Here is an 18,878-nt window from a genome sequence, read left to right on the forward strand (position 1 = left end):
GGAAACTGTTTTAATAATCCAAGCAAGGGAAGCACAGCAGCCCAGGGCAAGGGCAGAGAGATAGAGAGGAAACAGCCAGTGTGAGAAGAAACTCAACGGGGTTTGGTGTTGGACCATGAACGGGACAGGAATGAGCGGAAGAAGCCAAAGATGCATCTCGTGTTTTGACACTAGGAGGATGGAGACAAGTGTGGACTCAGATAGGGAAGACAGGAACAGGCTTGGCAGGGAAAGGCGCAGATATGTGTCCTTTGGGAATGCAAAGGATCAGTCTCACTACCCTCAGGCCAAGCCAGTCTCTGTTATTTGAAGCCCTGCTCAAGGACCATCCCATTAACAGCTTTCAAACTGTTCCCTGACCTTTTACCTACTGCCACTGAGACATGCATTTGTTGTAAGGAATTATTATCTTTGACTACCTAGACCCTTCTGTTCTAGAAGGCTACGATGTTGTGTGATCCCATCAAGAAGAGCACAGGAAAGCCAAAAGCTGGTTCCTTTGTTCAAGGAATTCAAAGCGAGGTGGGGAGGGTGGAAGACACAGCTGCCGTCCAACTTGGGTAAAAGTTAAAACATCCTAGAATTGAATTTGAAGACATTAACAGTTCAGGCTGCCCTGCTCTAATTCCACAGAGGTGGATTAGCGTTGGGGGAGTGATTGGCACGCCACAGACCACCTGAAGCAAGCTACATCAGTCAGATTCTTGTACCCCACAAGTGGTTTATCCCTTTGTCACTCAATAAGGAGTGGGTGGTCTGCTTGAACGCTTATTACAAATCTTGTTTCCTACAGGCCCACTGAACCGATATTTTCCGTGGTGCATATGCAGTGACTTACAGTATGGTACAGGCCTTGTTACCTGCTATATCTGGGTTCAAATCTCAGCTTAGCCACTTACCACTCAGCTAGAATGTGACCTGCTCACTTCCTCATATACAAAATCAGCCAGAGGCTTTCTACCTTGGTTTCATATCAAGGGAGCTTTCAAATCCTGCCAGTCAAACCACAGACCAATGAAATCACTCTGGGGGGTGGGGTGGGATCCCAGATATCAGATATGATTTCCTAATGGTTTTAATGGACAAGTGTGGTCATTAGAACCAGAAAACCTTCCCCATGTAGCCAGTATGTACTTCTCAAGTGGGGAGGGGCCCTCTCCACTTCTCCCTGAACATTTGTTCTTTTATCTATGAGATGGGTTGACTTTTTTTTTTTTCTTTTCTCTTATTTTTCCACTTGGAAAGGTTTAATGAGAGAAGATGAGGAGAGGAGAGGAAAGGAGGCTGGCCATGGGCACATGAGAGGAAGCGGGGAGGTGAAGGGGAAAGAAGGTACAGGGACAGAGGGGAAGAGGAGGGAACAAAAATGCAACATTTTTTTCTTAAAAACTTTATTTTAAATCATGTATATGCCACATCTGTGTGAGTGCCCAGAGCGCAGAGGTACTGGATCTCCTACGTGTTGCAGATGGTTGTGAAGCACCTGACGTGGGTGCTGGCAACCTAATGTGAGTCCTTTGGTGGAGCAATCTCTCTCTCCAGCCAACAATCTCCCTTACAAGCAGCTTTGAAGACAAAGGAGTAGACAACCGTGAAACACTTGGCACAGTGTCAGTGTTAGGTGAGCGCTGTTGTTTATGCCAGATCCAGTTTCCTCTGGGAGGGAACTGAGGAGGTAAAATGTGGCAGGCAGTATACCATATACCTGTCAATCTGTGACCATGGCCAACTTCAGGTATTGCAGCTGGCTTCCAATTACTTGGCCACCAGGACGTTAACAGACTGCGCCTCAACTTTTTAAAACCTCAAGGACTTATTCAAGAGTCAGAAAGTCTGAGGCAGAGGTGCTAGCAAGGAACTCGTGTGGACCAAGTGAGAGCTTCACTGCTAATGCCCCCAGTGGAGGGGTGAGCAGTATGGCCAGCCATCAGTGTTTTCCCTTGAACTGGCCTCAGATCCTTTAGACAGCAGCCCCTGCCCCTTAATGCCTTGCTCTCTCCACATGAACTGAAGGAGACACTTGTCCAAATCTTTTGTCCTCACAGTTCTGCAGAGAAGCTCAAAGCCTAGTAGGCTCATATGACTTACAGAGTCTTATGTGGCAATGGAATGCCACAACCAGAACGTGCAGTGACCCAGCCAGCTGTAAGGGAAATGGCCAAGTGACTGAGAGGGAACTAGATGGGGTGAAGGGACTTGGGAGAACAGTGCTTTGAACCAAAGAGCTTTATAAACACCAGGGCTCTAACCTGCCCAGGAGGTAGATAAGCCCGTACCCTTTGGTTTGTCCTCAAACTCAACCTCTCACAAGAGGTTAAGGAACACACCCAAGGTTGGAACTGACACTCAGACCTCCAACTTCCTGGCTTTGGAGCTGGGAGTTCAGCCTCCACCTCCCCCTTGTCTATCAGGAAAAACATCTGGGTTATAACACCCGGACGATGGGCTATGGAGGGGAAACGGTGGAAGTTAGGTTCTTTAAGGAGCTTCAAGAAACACTGCCTAAGACCCAGCCAGCAGCCCCTCCCGTGCCTGAGTCACAGGCTCAGACTTTTCGCTACTCTGTCCTGAATGTTTCTCTGGAAATGCTTTTAGTGAAATCTGTAGGCTTGGAACGCTAAGGGAGAAGAGAGACCTGAGGCTTTGCCCGGTACGCCAAATACCCACAAGATGCTGCTTCAGGTAGGCCTCTTTCAGTCCCTTGCGGGAATGTGGCTCTCCTGACACAGCGGCTGGTCCTCCTCAGGGCAAAGCAAGTGGGACAGTCGGGGCGCAAGAAAGAACGAGGGGAAGTCATCTTTAAAGGCTAAAAGGTTACATAGAGCATAATAAAACACAACTGTTTCCTTTAACATTTTTAATGGACAGGAAACGTACAGAGTAACTGCCAAGCCACATAAATTAACTTTTTCGTTAACGTCTGTGATCCAGGAAAGAACACTAGGTCGGCATGGGTGTTTTCGTTGTCTGTTGTCTGGGTGCATGACCGAGGTAACCGAGTATGGGCCGTGGATCCATCTTTACACGTTCCAGAAGAAAAAGCGGCTGCCGTGCTTGGCAGGCTTCAGATCCCCTTCGATCACGGGGCTGGGCTCTGGCCTTGGTCTTGAGTGATAAGGATTCTCTGGCAAAGGGCGATCTGTTTTCACTTTGGTGACCTGGGAAGGGTGAAGAAGAGAGTCAGGGTTCAAAGGGACTCTTTAACAGTAGTAACCCTGAGACTGCCGGGGGTCTCCTCTCTGCTCCTGCTGCCTCAAACACTGCTCAGCTTCAAACCCTGGATGGGTGTATCTAGCTACGTTTAATCCCTGAGTGAACTTCTAAAAGCTGACTTTTTGACATTCTATAAGGCAGGAGCTGAGGAAAAACAGCAGGGACAAGATACACAGCATCACTCACTGGCTAGTGAGCGAGATGGAACTCTCAACCAAGACCCTGCTGACCTGCTGCCCAGTGACGTGGAGAAGGATGGACCGCACAAGTCACTCACAGTAAAGGCTGGCCTAGGCTATTTCTGAGGAGAATTGGGAGTCAGCCAATTATGGGGAAGACAGTGCAGGAGAGCAGAGACAAAGGAGACAGAGGGAAGGTCTTCAGAACTCAACACAGCAGCAGACTGTACACCTGACAAGCTCTGCTGTTCTTAGCACTGAGGCTGAGAGGCTGAGGCTGTCCACTCACTCTCACCAGCTCCTGCCAGGTGATTTTACAGACGTTCACTAAGGCTCCGTGCTAGGACACAATGCCAGGTCTGTGTGCTCTGTGCTTCTATCACCACGCACAGCTAGGGTACAGGGCTGGGTGACACACACTGCGATGCCATGCAGAGGTGCTTAGATTTAACCTGACGGCAACAGGTGCCACTGTTACAGGGCAGCAACCAATCACTACATGCAGGCCGGAGCCAGGGAGCTAGGCCTGATGGCGAGGAACACAAGAATTCAAGAATTCAGAGCTGAGTTGACAGGCTACTTAGATGGTAGGTTCCAAATTGCAGCTGAGAGGAAGATGCAGAGTCTACAACTGCCACCCCCACGGCCACCAAATCGCAAGTGGGCAGCTATAAGACACTGCTTTTAATTTCTGAGTTTCCTGTGGTTTGTACATGCTAGGTAATGCTGCACCACTTTGCAATAGCTCAGAAGTTATCCTTATGAGAGCTAAGGAAGCAGCAGGTCCTGGTAAGGGGGCCACAGTCTCTAAGCATTCTTTGGCTGTCACTCTAATGGCACCAACTCTAGCCGTCTGTATGCACGAGAGGCCAGGCCTGAATGTTTCTGTGCCCGGGTCTCTTGGGTACACAGTTACTATAACCTTTGTGCGCATGTTACCTCCAGCTCACTGGAGGCTGACTGACTGGCCGGAGCTGAAACCAACGCCTCGAGTGCAGGTCCCTGTCTCCTGCTGTAACTGGAGGTCACTCAGGGTCTCCTGCTGTAACTGGAGGTCACTCAGGTCCTGTTGCTCGACAGAGTAGTTCCACAGGCCTCACTCAAGGTCTTTATGAAATCAATCTAGAACACTGTCATTCTTTGTTTTTATGAAATGTCCTTGAGCATAAAGTAATCAGAGACCCCGAACGACGGATGGTGGGAAGAACAACACAACATGCTCTTCTGTAGTGCTCCCCAACAGAAAGGCGACAGGAGCGGCCAGAGCCATTCCTAAGGGAAGGCCTGAGGCAGCCTACCTGATGAAGCGGTCATGTGTAAAACGGGGTTCCTAGGATGTGTTCGAGGCCCCTGACCCACTTTGCCTATGCAGGTGGCTGAGTAGGAGCAGGAGGTGACTCTGCCTAGGGAAGCAGGGTGTGGTGACTGGGCTGGGGCCCAGCTTGCTCTGCAGAGGGAAGGCGAATGGGTCACACAGAATCAAAGAGACCTAAGCAGCAGGTTAGGCCTCTCTCTGTTGGCTATGACCTTTCTAGGAGACGAGCAATGGGTGGAGTACAACTAAAACTGACAAAGCATGTTAAATATACACTTTTGAGGCAACTAACATGGTAACTTGGGGCTGGGGAGTAAAAAGTCCACATAAAGAGACACGAAGATAAACACTGCTTTGATGGCCTGACTTGCTGCTTCCCCTGTGCTGAGGAAGAAACAAGAAAAGCTGGTTTTAATGGCCACGTGTGTAAGTCCTATCGCTCTCAACTCTGAGCTGGCCACTATTTAAAATAATTTTTTTTTGTTTAGCAAAAGAATGTATCTGAAGTAAAACAAAGTAAGTCAGATTGAAAAAAACAAAACAAAAGGTATGCCACCAATCTACTTGTGACAAGTGTTCCTGGATGCTAGCCCCAAAGGGAACAGAACAGACATGGACAGCCTGTGTGCCTGGTGCTGTTCAGGCTCACACAGGCTCTCAGGCACCGCTCTTACAGGACAGCAAGGATCCTCAGCCTCACTTACAGACATGGCTGGACGGAAGTGGGATAGTTTGAGATCCCACAGGATGTTGTGGAAACAAGACTCAGAACTACTGTGTCTACGCAGCTCGTCCGTCCATCCCAGCTACTCCCGGGCTCTCAGGACTGGGAGCCTAAGCTACAGCAGCAGGAGCTGTCAGGCCACTGTGGGGAGAGCCTCTTGGCTACGTGCTGTGACAGAGCGAGGCACTCAGCTTGGGGGGTGGGGAGGAGGAATCCCTAAAGGTCTTTAAGTTTAAATGATGCATTTTCCTTTCCCACCCAGTTCATCCCTACAGTGAAGATAGCTTTGGCCCTAAATCCCCTCCCAGAAATGTGCAGCTCAGCAAGAACTCCAGGAAGGCAACGACGGGTGAGGGTGGGGTGGGGCAGGCTTAGGAGAATCAACACTTGGATGCTACTGTGCTAAGGGCAGTCACAAAGAGCACAGTGTACAGACACCAGAACAGGCCTGCACTACACTTCAACCCTCGGCAGAGCCATCACCAAAACAACTAACACAGGAAAGGGAGGGCAGGCTTCTCACTCTGAGCTTTTAAATTCTTGGTGTTTCTGGAGTCTGGCACAGCCTGACTCTGCGGCCCCAGTGGATTCACCTGATGGGACCTCACTGACATGTTACACACCCTACTCCTTATTAGCTAACCCAAAGCAGATGAACACCTCTGTTAGAACACACCAATTCCTCTTTTGTCTGGTGAACAGGGACAACTCACTCTCTCTATCCTCACAGGGACCCCTTCCAGACCACCTTCTACCTTTGTCCTAGCCTGTCCCCTCTGTCCAACCCCCACCCCCAGACCAGAGCAAGACCCAGCAGAAACCTTACCTTAGACAACTCCCCAAGGTCAGGCCTCACCCAGCCCAGTTTGTCCAACACACATTCGTCAAACTTTGCCTGCTGTTTGCGGCAGTGACGAAACAGCTGCATGCTGGAATAATCAAGGCAAGTCCAGTACTCTGTGAAAGGCTCCGCACAGTGACTCTTGATCTGCCTGGAAAAGAGGGGTGGAGGTTAGGGCTAGCTCCTCACAAAACAGATGGCTACAGGCAGAGATGTCAAACGCCGCACACTCTCAGGCCACGCACCACCTTCCAGGAAAAAATGACAACGAATGCTGAGGCTGTGGAGAAGGAGCCCTTTCCCTCTCCTCTGCTGGGATGGAAACCAGTGTATTCACCCCGGGAGTCAGTGTACAAGGGCCTCAGAACCCATGTACCCATCGCACCACTCTCGGGCTGCACCCAAAGGATGTTATGGCATACCGCAGAGACCAGATCATTTGTGTCTACTGCTGTTCTGTTCACAGAGGCAAGGAAACAGAATCACCCTAGATCACCACTGATAGAACACTGGGTAATGAGGCTGTGGCTCATGTACGCAATGGAATTTTCACTCAGCTTTTACTTATTTTTGGTTTGTCAATAGAGTCTGTGTGTAGCCCTGCCAGTTCTGCAACTCCCTCTGTAGACCAGGCTAGCCTTGAACTCAAGAGATTTGCCTGCCTCTCCCTCCCGAGTACTGGGATTAAAGGCATGTGCCACTATTCTTGGCTTACTTAGCATTTAAGAAATAAGAAATCTGCAGGAAAATAGATCTGGGAAGTGTTCTAGTAAACAAGGTAGCACAGTCTGACACGAAACGGCTGCTTTTCTGTCATATCTCATGTGAATCCAGACTTTAATGCATGTACGTTTGTGTGGTATCTCATTAGCACAGTAGGATAGCAGGTTATAACGTATGCATAGAGTACAGTGCTGTACGTGGACACAGACTAGGACAAGAGACCATGAGATGGGATCGAGGGGTGTGCTGGGGTGCAGAAGGTCATGTGATATGGACATGTAAAGGCTGACACTGGGGTGGACCCACAAGGGAGGCAGGATCATAAAGGCCAAAAGAAAAACAACAAAAACAAATTTCATTTAAAAATGTCATAATGAAACTTAACTTTCTGTATAAGCTTTGTAATTTAAAAAAATAGGAAGATTTCTGAGGAGCAATCTCTTTTTTACCCCAGAAAAATAAAGGATTATGGTCTAACACATAGGCATTTTACTCAAGGGAATTTACCTGAAGCCCGCGTGTTCCTGACCTCTCAGCTTAGCAAACCCAGCAAAGAAGGAAGTTGTCAGAGCCTGGAAGCTAACAGAGGCCAGAGGTGACAGACGTTCAGAAGTGAACATGTTAACTAGCTGGAAGACATCCCTGGGGCCCACACTCCAGGGCTCTGGCTTAGTTCAGTACTGCACTGGCCAGGAACAGTCCTCTCTATGCAGAAGAGCTGGGAGCTGCTAGGAAGCTGGGCAGCAAAGAACTCACTCTGGACTATGAAAAGCAGCCAGAGGAAGCTGGGGAGACTGCTAGTGGTTAAAGCACTGGCCACACAAGTAACAGGGCTAGAACGGGGATCCAAGTTACCCTGGCAGCCCACTGTATGTAACCCCATCCTCTGAAGGAGGGGACAGGAGACCCCAGAGCAAGCTGGCCACTGAGACCAGTCATGTTGCTAAGTCAAAGACCGTTGATCAGAGAACAACATTCCAGATATCAACCTGCAGCTTCTGTATGAATGTGGACACAAGTACACAAGACACACAAAGAAAACACATGGCTAAGGAGACTAAGTGTGGGGCACGGGACTATAATCCCTGCATGTGGAAGTCAAGGAGCTCAAGTCTTAGGTATGGAGTGAATTTGAGGCCATTTGGGCTACATGAGACCATATTCCTCCAACCCTGAGAGAGAAAGGGTAGAGAGAGAAGAGAAGGAAAAATGGATGAAGCAAATTTCCCCTTCTTCTTTCATTCAAACCCGTTAAGAACTAAACAGATACAAATTCAAGGAAGAATAGCACTGTTTTATGTACCCCACCCCCACCGCACAGCTGAGGGCGGAAGCAAGGGCCTTATGCTTGCTAGGCAAACACAAAATAGCACAGTTTTCTGTAAAAGACATATTGGAGGCAGTGGAAAAAACTCAGAATATCTTTCTGCCAATGCACTAAAGACTGAACGTGCTTCCTGCCTTATTCTAGAACCTGAGGGCCTTCTACCCATGGGCCTTCTTTGAAAGGTCTCGGGCTGACTTTCAGAGTCTAAGCTCATAGCAAAAGCCTACTTTCCACGCCTGCCCCACTGACACCGGAGGTTGACCGAGGACTCACCAATGTGACCCAGCACCTTGTGTAACCTTGCACAGTGTAGTGGGAAGTCTGCCTGGCCTCTGCACCCCAAGCCTGCAGACCCTGATCTAATGCTTGGCTCCAGCACCAAGGGCTTCCTCCATGGGTGGAGGGAGGGCTTAGGATCAAGGGAGCTCTCATTTCTCACCAAAAACATTCCATCTCTGCACCTCAGGAAAATGCTTTGCCAATATTCTCTTAGAAAATCTTTTTTTTCCCTTCAAATAAAGACATATTCAACCTTGCTAGCAGTCAAATCAGCATAAATTCAAGCAGCAGAAAATATCATCTCCTATCTATTAAACATTTAAATGCCATGCATACCATCAGTGCTGAGGGCAGGATAAGTCGATCCAAACTAAAACCCATATCTGACCCTCCACACCTGCACATGGCATGTGAGATGGCTCTGCAGTCAAGAATATCTGCTTCTCGGCCCATACATACACAGCCACCAAACTAGATAAGATGGATGAAGCAAAGAAGTGCAGTGCAGGCCGACAGGAACCACATGTATATCTCTCCTGAGAGACACACCCAGAATACAGCAAATACATAGGTGAATGCCAGCAGCAAACCACCAAACTGAGAACGGGACCCCCATTGAAGGAATCAGAGAAAGGACTGGAAGAGCTTGAAGGGGCTTGAGACCCCATATGAACAACAATGCCAAGCAACCAGAGCTTCCAGGGACTAAACCACTACCCAAAGACTATACATGGACTGACCCTGGGCTCCAACCTCATAGGTAGCAATGAATAGCCTAGTAAGAGCACCAGTGGAAGGGGAAGCCCTTGGTCTTGCCAAGACTGAACCCCCAGTGAACGTGATTGTTGGGGGGAGGGTGGTAATGGGGGGAGGATGGGTAGGGGAAGCCCATATAGAAGGGGAGGGGGATGTTGGCCCGGAAACCGGGAAGGGGAATAACAATTGAAATGTAAATAAGAAATACTCAAGTTAATAAAGATTAAAAAAAAAAAAGAATATCTGCTTCTCAACCCACACACCTATGGGCACTTGATTTTTGACAAAGGAGCTGAAACCATCCAATGGAAAAAAGATAGCATTTTCAACAAATGGTGCTGGTTCAACTGGAGGTCAGCATGTAGAAGAATGCAGATTGATCCATTCTTATCACCCTGTACAAAGCTTAAGTCCAAGTGGATCAAGGACCTCCACATCAAACCAGATACACTCAGACTAATAGAAGAAAAAGTGGGGAAGAGTCTTGAACACATGGGCAATGGGGAAAATTTCCTGAACAAAACACCAATGGCTTATGCTCTAAGATCAAGAATCGACAAATGGGACCTCATAAAACTGCAAAGCTTCTGTAAGGCAAAGGATACTGTCATTAGGGCAAAACGGCAACCAACAGGGTGGGAAAAGACCTTTACCAATCCTACAACAGATAGAGGCCTTATATCCAAAATATACAAAGAACTCAAGAAGTTAGACCGCAGGGAGACAAATAACCCTATTAAAAAATGGGGTACAGAGCTAAACAAAGAATTCTCAGCTGAGGAATACCGGATGGCTGAGAAGAACCTAAAGAAATGTTCAACATCTTTAGTCATCAGGGAAATGCAAATCAAAACAACCCTGAGATTTCACCTCACACCAGTCAGAATGGCTATGATCAAAAACTCAGGTGACAACAGAAGCTGGGGAGGATGTGAAGAAAGAGGAACACTCCTCCATTGTTGGTGGGATTGCTGACTGGTACAACCACTCTGGAAATCAGTCTGGAGGTTCCTCAGAAAATTGGACATTGACTACCTGACTACCTGAGGACCCAGCTATACCTCTCTTGGGCATATACCCAAAAGATGCCCCAACATACAACAAAGACACATGCTCCACTATGTTCATAGCAGCCTTATTTATAATAGCCAGAAGCTGGAAAGAACCCAGATGCCCTTCAATGGAGGAATGGATACAGAAAATGTGGTACAGCTATCAAAAACAATGACTTCATGAAATTCATAGGCAAATGAATGAAACTAGAAAATATCAATCTGAGTGAGGTAACTCAATCACAGACACACATGATATGCACTCACTAATAAGCCCAAAAGCTGGAATCACCCAAGATACAATACCCAGACCACATGAAACTCAAGAAGGACGACTCAAGTGCGGATGCTTCACTCCTTCTTAAAAGGGGGAACAAAAATATTCATAGAAGGGGATATCGAGGCAGAGTTTGGAGCAGCAACTGAAGGAATGGCCATTCAGAGCCAGACCCACATGTGGCCCATATATGTAGCCACCAAAATTATATAAGATTGATGAAGCTAAGAGTACATGCTGACAGGAACCGGATATAGATCTCTCCTGAGAGACACAGCCAGAATATGGCAAATACATAGGCGAATGCCAGCAGCAAACCACTGAACTGAGAACGGGACCCCCGTTGGAGGAATTAGAGAAAGGACTGGAAGAGCTGAAGGGGCTTGCAACCCCATAAGAACAACAATGCCAAGCAACCAGAGCTTCCAGGGACTAAGCCACTACCCAAAGACTGTACATGGACTGACCCATGGCTCCAGCTGCATATGTAGCAGAGGATGGCCTTGTTGGGCACCAATGGGAGGAGAAGCCCTTGGTCCTGCCAAGATTGGACCCCTAGTGTAGGGGAATGGGGTGGGGCAGAAAGGGAGGTGGATGGGGAGGGGAACACCCTTACAGAAGAAGGGGAGGGGGATGGGATAGGGAGCTTATATCCAGGAAACCGGGAAAGGGGGTAATATTTGAAATATAAATTAAAAAAAAAATCCAATTAAAAAAAAATATCTGCTTCTCTTGCCAAGGAACAGGTTTGGTTCCCAGCATCCACATGGCAGCTCACCGTTGTTTGTAACTCCAGTTCTAGGGGATCTGATGCCCTCTTCTGACCCTGGCCCCCAGCACTAGGCATGCATGAACATGGTACATAGACATATATTCAGTCAAAACACCCACACATGTTCAAAAACATTTTTGATCATTAATTTAAAAAAATATAGCAATAATAATTCAGAAGCCAAAACTAATGATCAAGGCCATAAACAGATACACACACACACACACACACACACACACACACACACACACACAAATGTATACCAAAGATTTAATTACAGGGTACAAAGCTAGATGTAGTGGCATACACCTTTAATCCCAGCACTTGGGAGGCAGAGGCAGGCAGATCTCTTTGAGTTCAAGGCCACCCTGATCTACATAGCAAATTTAGGGCCAGCCAGGTTACCTTGGAAACCCTGCCTCATTCATAAATAAATAAATAAAATATAAAGAAATTAGAAAACAAAGACTGAACAGTAGAGATGTATATGTTCACTGACAAGAGTGAACAGTACAGTTCCCTCTACTAGTGGAATACTATGTAGCTAATAAAAATACAGTTCAAAAGAATTTGTCCAATAATTTCAAGTGACAATCAGTTCAAAAATATGCACACTACAATTATAACCACAGAGTTTCTTTACCTGTAGACAGAGAGCACAGGCAAGAAAGATGAAGAAAGCGGTTATTGACTGCTATTGGTTCCTTCCTCTAAGGCTACCGTAATGGCATCTGTGGGCTGTGACGGCCAACAGTCAGCTCCATTCTTTAGTGGCATCCCTCTGCTTTTCCTCTGAGAAACAACCGCTCCCTGTCTGGCAGTGATGTTGCTTGGATGCAGTGAAGACTACATCTCACTTCAGGCCTGGCCAATCAGTACTTATCTCCTAAGGCTCAAAAATAAACATCCGAAGTCGGCGGACAGTATAACCGGCTCCTGTGTAATTGGCTGTGTGGGGCCTCAGCCTACAGTAGTGGGGCAGCGACACTCTCTCGGGGCTTAGTAATGAGGTACACAGCTTAAGGTGGCTCCTGGCCATTTAGGCTATAGCAAAGGGAAAGAAAGTAAGGTCGGGGCTGGGGATTTAGCTCAGTGGTAGAGCGCTTACCTAGGAAGCACAAGGCCCTGGGTTCGGTCCCCAGCTCCGAAAAAAAGAACCAAAAAAAAAAAAAAAAGTAAGGTCAACAGGGAAATGCTGAGCCAAGAGACTGCAGGGAAGAGGAAGAAGGAATCGTATAGTTCTGTCATCATTTAGACTCTTGAATCCAGCCCTGTCTGACACCGTAACTATTTCTGGACTTCACAGTTAAGCAGCCAACTCTCTGAGTCCACTTCTGCCTTTATTACAATAGGAGTCTAAAAACATTTTTTTTTTGGTTCTTTTTTTTTTCGGAGCTGGGGACCGAACCCAGGGTAAAAACATTTTTCTAAGGCTGAGTGCACACTGTAGGTCCAGCACTTGTGAGCTGAAGCAGAGCTGTGTGTTCCAGGCCGACACAGTGAGTTCTAGGCTGGCTGAATCAACCCAAGCGTTTTTTGAGACAGCATCTCCTGCAGCCCAAACTGGCTTCAAACTCCCTGTGTAGCTAGCCATGGCTGCCCTTGCTGAAGCCCTTGCCTGCACCACCTGAGTACCAGGATTACAAGACCGTATCACCATGCCCCATCGTCACTGTTCAGCTAATTACACACCCGGGCTTGCCCTTAAGCAGTGAACACAGTGGCCCAGCTGAAAACCAAACTCAACGCTTTCTTAATCAACACCACTGTCCACTGCCTGTCAACAAGCTCTGGGCGGAAATAGCTGTACACATCTTTTCAAAATACCTACTGCAATACTGCAGAGGACCAACACCATGTCACAGCTGAAAACTGACATTCATGGAGTTACTGAACTTGCCTTATAAAAACAAATCCAAAACAAAACAAAAAACCCTTAATTTTGATCTATCTGATGTCAAAACCTGCACACTTTTAATTCTGTGTAACCAGAAGTCACGTCTTCATTTTAGAGTATTTCAAGATACCCTGATGTTCACTCACGCAGGCGCGGCCTTCAGGTGAATCTTACCGGAAGAAGTTCAGTGCGCAGCCGTTGACCAGCTTGCCCTCCTTCAGGCAGCGCCTAGGGTCCTTCTCTTCCCAGCGGCACAGCATGAACTCCTTATTGGTCTTATCGCACTGAGCCCCATAGTGATGGGCGGCAGCTTTAAGCACGGCTGAGCTGACTTTCACCTGGGAAAGCAATGGGAGAGGCAGTCACACACAGAGCCAGGTACAGTCTCTCACTGAGTCTCTCCTCAGTGAGACATGGAGGTGACAGGATTCTTTACAACTTGCTTAAGTATCAAGCTCTCCCATGTGTCATCCCAGGCTGACAGAAACGTCCCTGTTTCCTCTTAGAGATGAAGACAGATTCTTGTTTAGAACAACTCTGTCGCTAAAGTCCCTCTCCAGGAATGAAATGAATTATACAAGGACACCTGAAACTCCAGGAGGGCTAGGGAATTATAGAGTAGGCAAAAGAAAAAGGAGGGGTTCATAATCTGGCAAATTATTATTAAGAATCTAGAATCTGCCCATGTTCATGCTAACTAGAGCACTGTGAGCATGCCAGACTCCCTTGCTTGCCTTCCAGAACTTTAAGCATCTCAGAGCGGTTGTGGGTAGCCGGACCATAAGGAACTGCAGAGTCCAGGGCCCAGCTCCTTGCTCTACAGTCTTTGCCTATGCCAAAGCCACAATGTTGCAATTACTAGAAACAGACAGAGCATTCTGGTACCTGGGAGAACTCATCTTTATTCTCAAAGACATTCTGGCTACTCTGTTTTTCTTCTAATGTTTCTATCTTTCTGCTCTACTATAGCTAGCAGCCGGACACAGATGACCAGGTCTGCCACTGGCAACTTAAGCTGAAACTTTAAAGGGGAGGATGGGGTATTTACTGCTGGCATCTGGGCGGTTTGATAGTCCTGTTCAGCCTGCATCTTTCTGATCTAGTGCCCTCATGCTTTGCAGTTGTGTTTTCTTCCCTAGGGAATTTTCAGATTCCTGATTCAGATTCTGAGAAATGTCACAGAAAATATTAGCAGGTTTGTTGAAACCCAGCTTTTCAGGCTACCATACTTTAATACACTACTGAACTGAACTTTTAAAGAAAACGGAGGACTTTTAACATGAGAAAAGTCTGTAGTCTTATTTTTATGCACTTCAAACCTGTAAGTTACGAAAACAAACGTTGGGGAAGGGAGAGCACCCTACAGCAGTGATTCTCAGCCTTCCCAATGCTTTAATACGGCTCTTCATGTATCACCTTCATCCCGACATGGATCTTCCTTGCTACACTATCTTGATTGCTACCTCATAACTGTGACCTTGCGAGTTGTAACATAAAGTCTGTGTTTTCTGATGGTCTTGGGCGCTCCCTGTGAAAAGGTCAGCTCATTCCTAAAGGGCTTGCATCCCACAGGTTGAGAACTGCTGCCCTACAGGAAGACAATTAGATCCAGGACTGCCCACCAGCACTGTACTGTCACAGCTATTAAAGCAAAATCTACTCACATACAAGAGAAATCCTCCATGACCACTCTAACAAATTTGTACCCCAGGTCTGCACATTTTTGCATTTAAGTTTGATACATAATTGTTTATTTTATCACCTACAGCCACTTGGGAAAACAGAAGGCATCAACCTTCTTGTTTTGTTTCTGGCTTTTGGAGACACTCTCAAGTAGCCCAGGCTGGCTTTGAACTACATATGCAGGTTAAGCTGGCCTCTATTCTCAAACCTCCCGAGCTGGGGTTGCGAGCATGTGCTACAAATCTTGCTTCACGGTTTTCTTTTTTAAAGGTCACGGCCTTTTAGAAACTGAGTTTTTGGTGGTTGACAGCACTTGCTGCTCTTCCAGAGGACCTGGGTGCAATTCTCAGCACCCATGTGATGGCTCACAACCATCTGTAACTCCAGCTCCATGGGATCTGAGACCTTCTTCTGGCTTGCACGGGAACCAGGCATAAATGTGGGTATACATGTACTCATATACATAAAAAATATATCTAAAAACAATTTTTTTTAAATAGAAAAAACCTGAGTATCATTTTACTTGTTCTTGTTTGCCAAACGCCTCAGAAATAGCCTTAAGTGGCTGATTCAGTTATTCAGCTCCTTGAGACGACAGCCCTCCGAAGCTTGCAGCATTAGTTGCTTTATTCCCCTACATGAGTGGCAGTCTTATGAAAATGACGTTATATTCGTGCTGTCACAGGGAAACAAAGACGAGATACATTCACTGAGCCAATTCCTTTTTTTCTTTTTCTTTTTTCTTTTTTCGGAGCAGGGGACTGAACCCACTGAGCTAAATCCCCAACCCCTACTGAGTCAATTCCTAAGCAGCAAATAAACAGAGGCACCTGAAACATGCCAGCCTTCCCTTGGAACTGTGGCTCTCATCAGGACTTCGTCGTAATAGTACCATCACCAAAGAGAGCAGGGACCTGAGAGGTAACCGTGTCCCCTCGCCTGCTTCTTCATAACCGATGAAGTCCGGCAGTTCCCTCTCAAATTCATCCAGCATCCTCTGTCTCTAGAACATAGAACGATGGCATTCTTCCTCATAAACTCATCATACACCGCTGCTCTTCAGTGTCACCTTCCATAGACATCAAGTGTTCCGACTGAGCCAAACAAATCTAGTACCGCTCTTGCTTCCAAAAACGACGTCTGCACCCCCTTCTTGTAGTGCTTAGCTTACGGCAGGCCCGTCTCCTTATTTATGTAAAATGGAGCATGAGGTACTTACGTGAGGATTTGATGAACTCACTTATGAAACATGCTAAGGATGGACCTGATACACAGAGTGTACATCAATCCTGGCTGTCGACTAGTGTTTACTCTAAATCATCAACACACCCAAGGAATGTATAACCCAAGGCTTCTGGATGGGTTTTTTTTTCCCCCACGGGGATACAACAGGACTCCTTGGTTAATGAAGTCCAAGGTGGATTTTTTACCTGCTCCCCAAAGCCGCTGCTGCTGTTAGCCTCCCTGGGCCCGTGTCTTGTTGCCAACCTGACCCAGATTCTTCAGCCTTTTTGCCTGTTAGTAGCCCACTGCAAGTAGGACTCATTCCAGATGGGGGTACTTATTTCTTGATTCTGTGAAGCACAGCTATAAGTTGCTTGTAATGACTAGTTCACTCTAGTCTCTGTAATGCTGCTGAAGTGACCTTCCTAAATGACAATTCTTTTTTTTTTTTTTAAAGATTTACTTATTTCATGTATGTGAGTACACTGTCGCTGTCTTCAGACACACCAGAAAAGGGCATCAGATCCCATTACAGATGGTTGTGAGCCACCATGTGGTTGCTGGGAATTGAACCTTGGACCTTTGGAAGAGCAGTCAGTGCTCTTAACCGCTGAGCCACCTCTCCAGCCCCTAAATGATATCTCCTGTTCCGACGAACCAGAAACCCGCCCCCAGAAGGAGTCATGCTTAGCCGAGGAGTAAAGCCTGAACTTCCTATTTGCTGTTCAAGGCTTTCTGGGCCCAAACTTCCCAACCTTCTCACCAGACTTCACATAGGGGCCTGTGCTGCTCTCTCCATGCAACTCAACTCACTACTTCTGGGATCCACTTTCAGGCCCCTGACTCCCCCATAATCTTAGCTTTGTTCATTCCCTACTTCCACTTAGCTTTTTGCTCCATCTCTAAACACCGGCCTTCAAGTGCCATGCTTTACATTAAGCCTGACGTGGTTTCTCTATCCCTCTTATATTCTCGTAGAGAACTAACTGCACAGCCAGAGTCATCTTGCCTTTAGCAGAGAGCCCCTTGAGTGCTAAAAGCTACTCAAAGGCCCAGGCATCAGATCCCACGTCAAATCTGCTTGCCCATCTTTCATGGTATTAATCATGTGTTTTAACTTTCATTACACTCTGGTTATTCAAATAATTATACACACCAATTGTGCAAACTTTAAAGACAAATTTATTAGAACGCTTTTGCACAAAATGTTTGCCAAGCCAAATTAAAAAAATCTAACAAAATTGGTCAGCTCATGTTTGACCAGTTTGGTGATGGGGTAAGAATAAAAGACTGGCTGGTGGGAAAACCCCTCTTCTCACCTCTTTGTCACTTTCATATTATGCCATAACAGTTTCTTCATCTGAGGAAAACACCCAGTTGTCACAGGTTTATAAGAGCCTACATGAAGTAGTATGGAAAACATTTAACAGTGCCTGGTGTGTGATTCCTAGCATATAACGTTTAGCCTTGCCAGTTGGTTTTTTTTCCCCTACTAACCCTACCATGACAAGTCCTTCTGCCTTAACACAGGCAACTTTTCCCAGCACTTCACAAGATAAAGTCCAAACTGCTCCAGCCTTGTCAGTGACTTCTCTAGAGGCTCAGCACCTAACAGTAGGCTGACATGAGATAGCCCTCGGCTTTGTCAACAAGATGGCTCTACATGCCCTTCCTCACCCTGTTGCACTCTGGCTCATAGCTTCAACAGCCTAGGTTTCAGAACAGATCTGGGTTCCCATTACGAGTCTTTCATACACTGTCTATGTGAGCTTGAGCAAATCACTTCTACTCTTGGAGCCTATTTTTGCTCTATAAGGGAAGACCAGTTATACCCTACCTTACTGTGTGTTCCAAGTACTTAGCAGCCTGGGCTTTAGAAATGGAGTGATCGTGTTTGCGATAGTTACAATAGCATACCACTTTTACTTCACTTTTCACAGCGCTATGCACTGTACTGTACAGCCTCTTTATCTGCCTCCTTATAAAACTATAAGCTATAAAAGCTGGGCACTGTCTCTTTCTTTCCATTGCATGTGCACATAACAAAATACTTAAATGCCTCTTGAAGAAGTAAATGCTTTAATTGTGTCCCATTACCAAAACAACCTGGCCCACACCAGACTCATTGTCCAACACACACTGTGTGCTGCCGCGGCTTCCAGGCCTGCTCTGCACCGAGGTTTTGACAGACTTGGAAGGTGAGCATTTGGGGAGGCAGACTCGCCTCACGGGGAGGGAGAGCAAGGGGCTAGGTGATACTAACGGAAAGTACCACCCGATTCATAAGAGGAGAGGTCGGTCTCGGTGCGCACAAGAATGTCTGGAGCAAGGCGGGATGTGACCGTGCAGGTCGCAGAGGCCGGAACCGAGTATGGCCCGCCTGACAGCTGCAATCCCAGGCTCCCGCCTGCCCTCAGGTAAAGCCTCACCTCCTCTACTTTCAGCTCTTCCAGAGTTGGCAGCTCCACTATCCCCGGCATGACGGCGGCAGCCGCGACCCTGACCAGGTGCCCTCGGCAGTGTCGCCCGTCTCCTTCAATTCCCCTTTGGCTTTCTCAGACTGCCCAATACCATCTGCGCATGCGTCTCCGGCGAGGCGCATGCGCACTGTTCTGG

The 18,878-nt window shown here is 47.1% G+C and overlaps 1 protein-coding gene across 1 annotated transcript; it reads right to left on the reverse strand.

Moving 5' to 3' along the window:
- Window positions 1-2,839: 2,839 nt before the first annotated feature.
- Ndufa8 (NADH:ubiquinone oxidoreductase subunit A8) lies at window positions 2,840-18,868 on the reverse strand. Its single transcript, NM_001395148.1, has 4 exons — window positions 18,692-18,868; window positions 13,530-13,693; window positions 6,258-6,423; window positions 2,840-3,158 (listed from the first exon to the last, which is right to left on the reverse strand). The coding sequence occupies exons 1-4, from the start codon at window positions 18,740-18,742 to the stop codon at window positions 3,021-3,023; spliced, it is 519 nt and encodes a 172-aa protein (NP_001382077.1). The 5' UTR covers window positions 18,743-18,868; the 3' UTR covers window positions 2,840-3,020.
- Between the last annotated feature and the right edge of the window lie 10 nt (window positions 18,869-18,878).

Source organism: Rattus norvegicus, chromosome 3 (genome assembly GCF_036323735.1).
Source record: "Rattus norvegicus strain BN/NHsdMcwi chromosome 3, GRCr8, whole genome shotgun sequence".
NCBI lineage: Eukaryota > Metazoa > Chordata > Mammalia > Rodentia > Muridae > Rattus > Rattus norvegicus.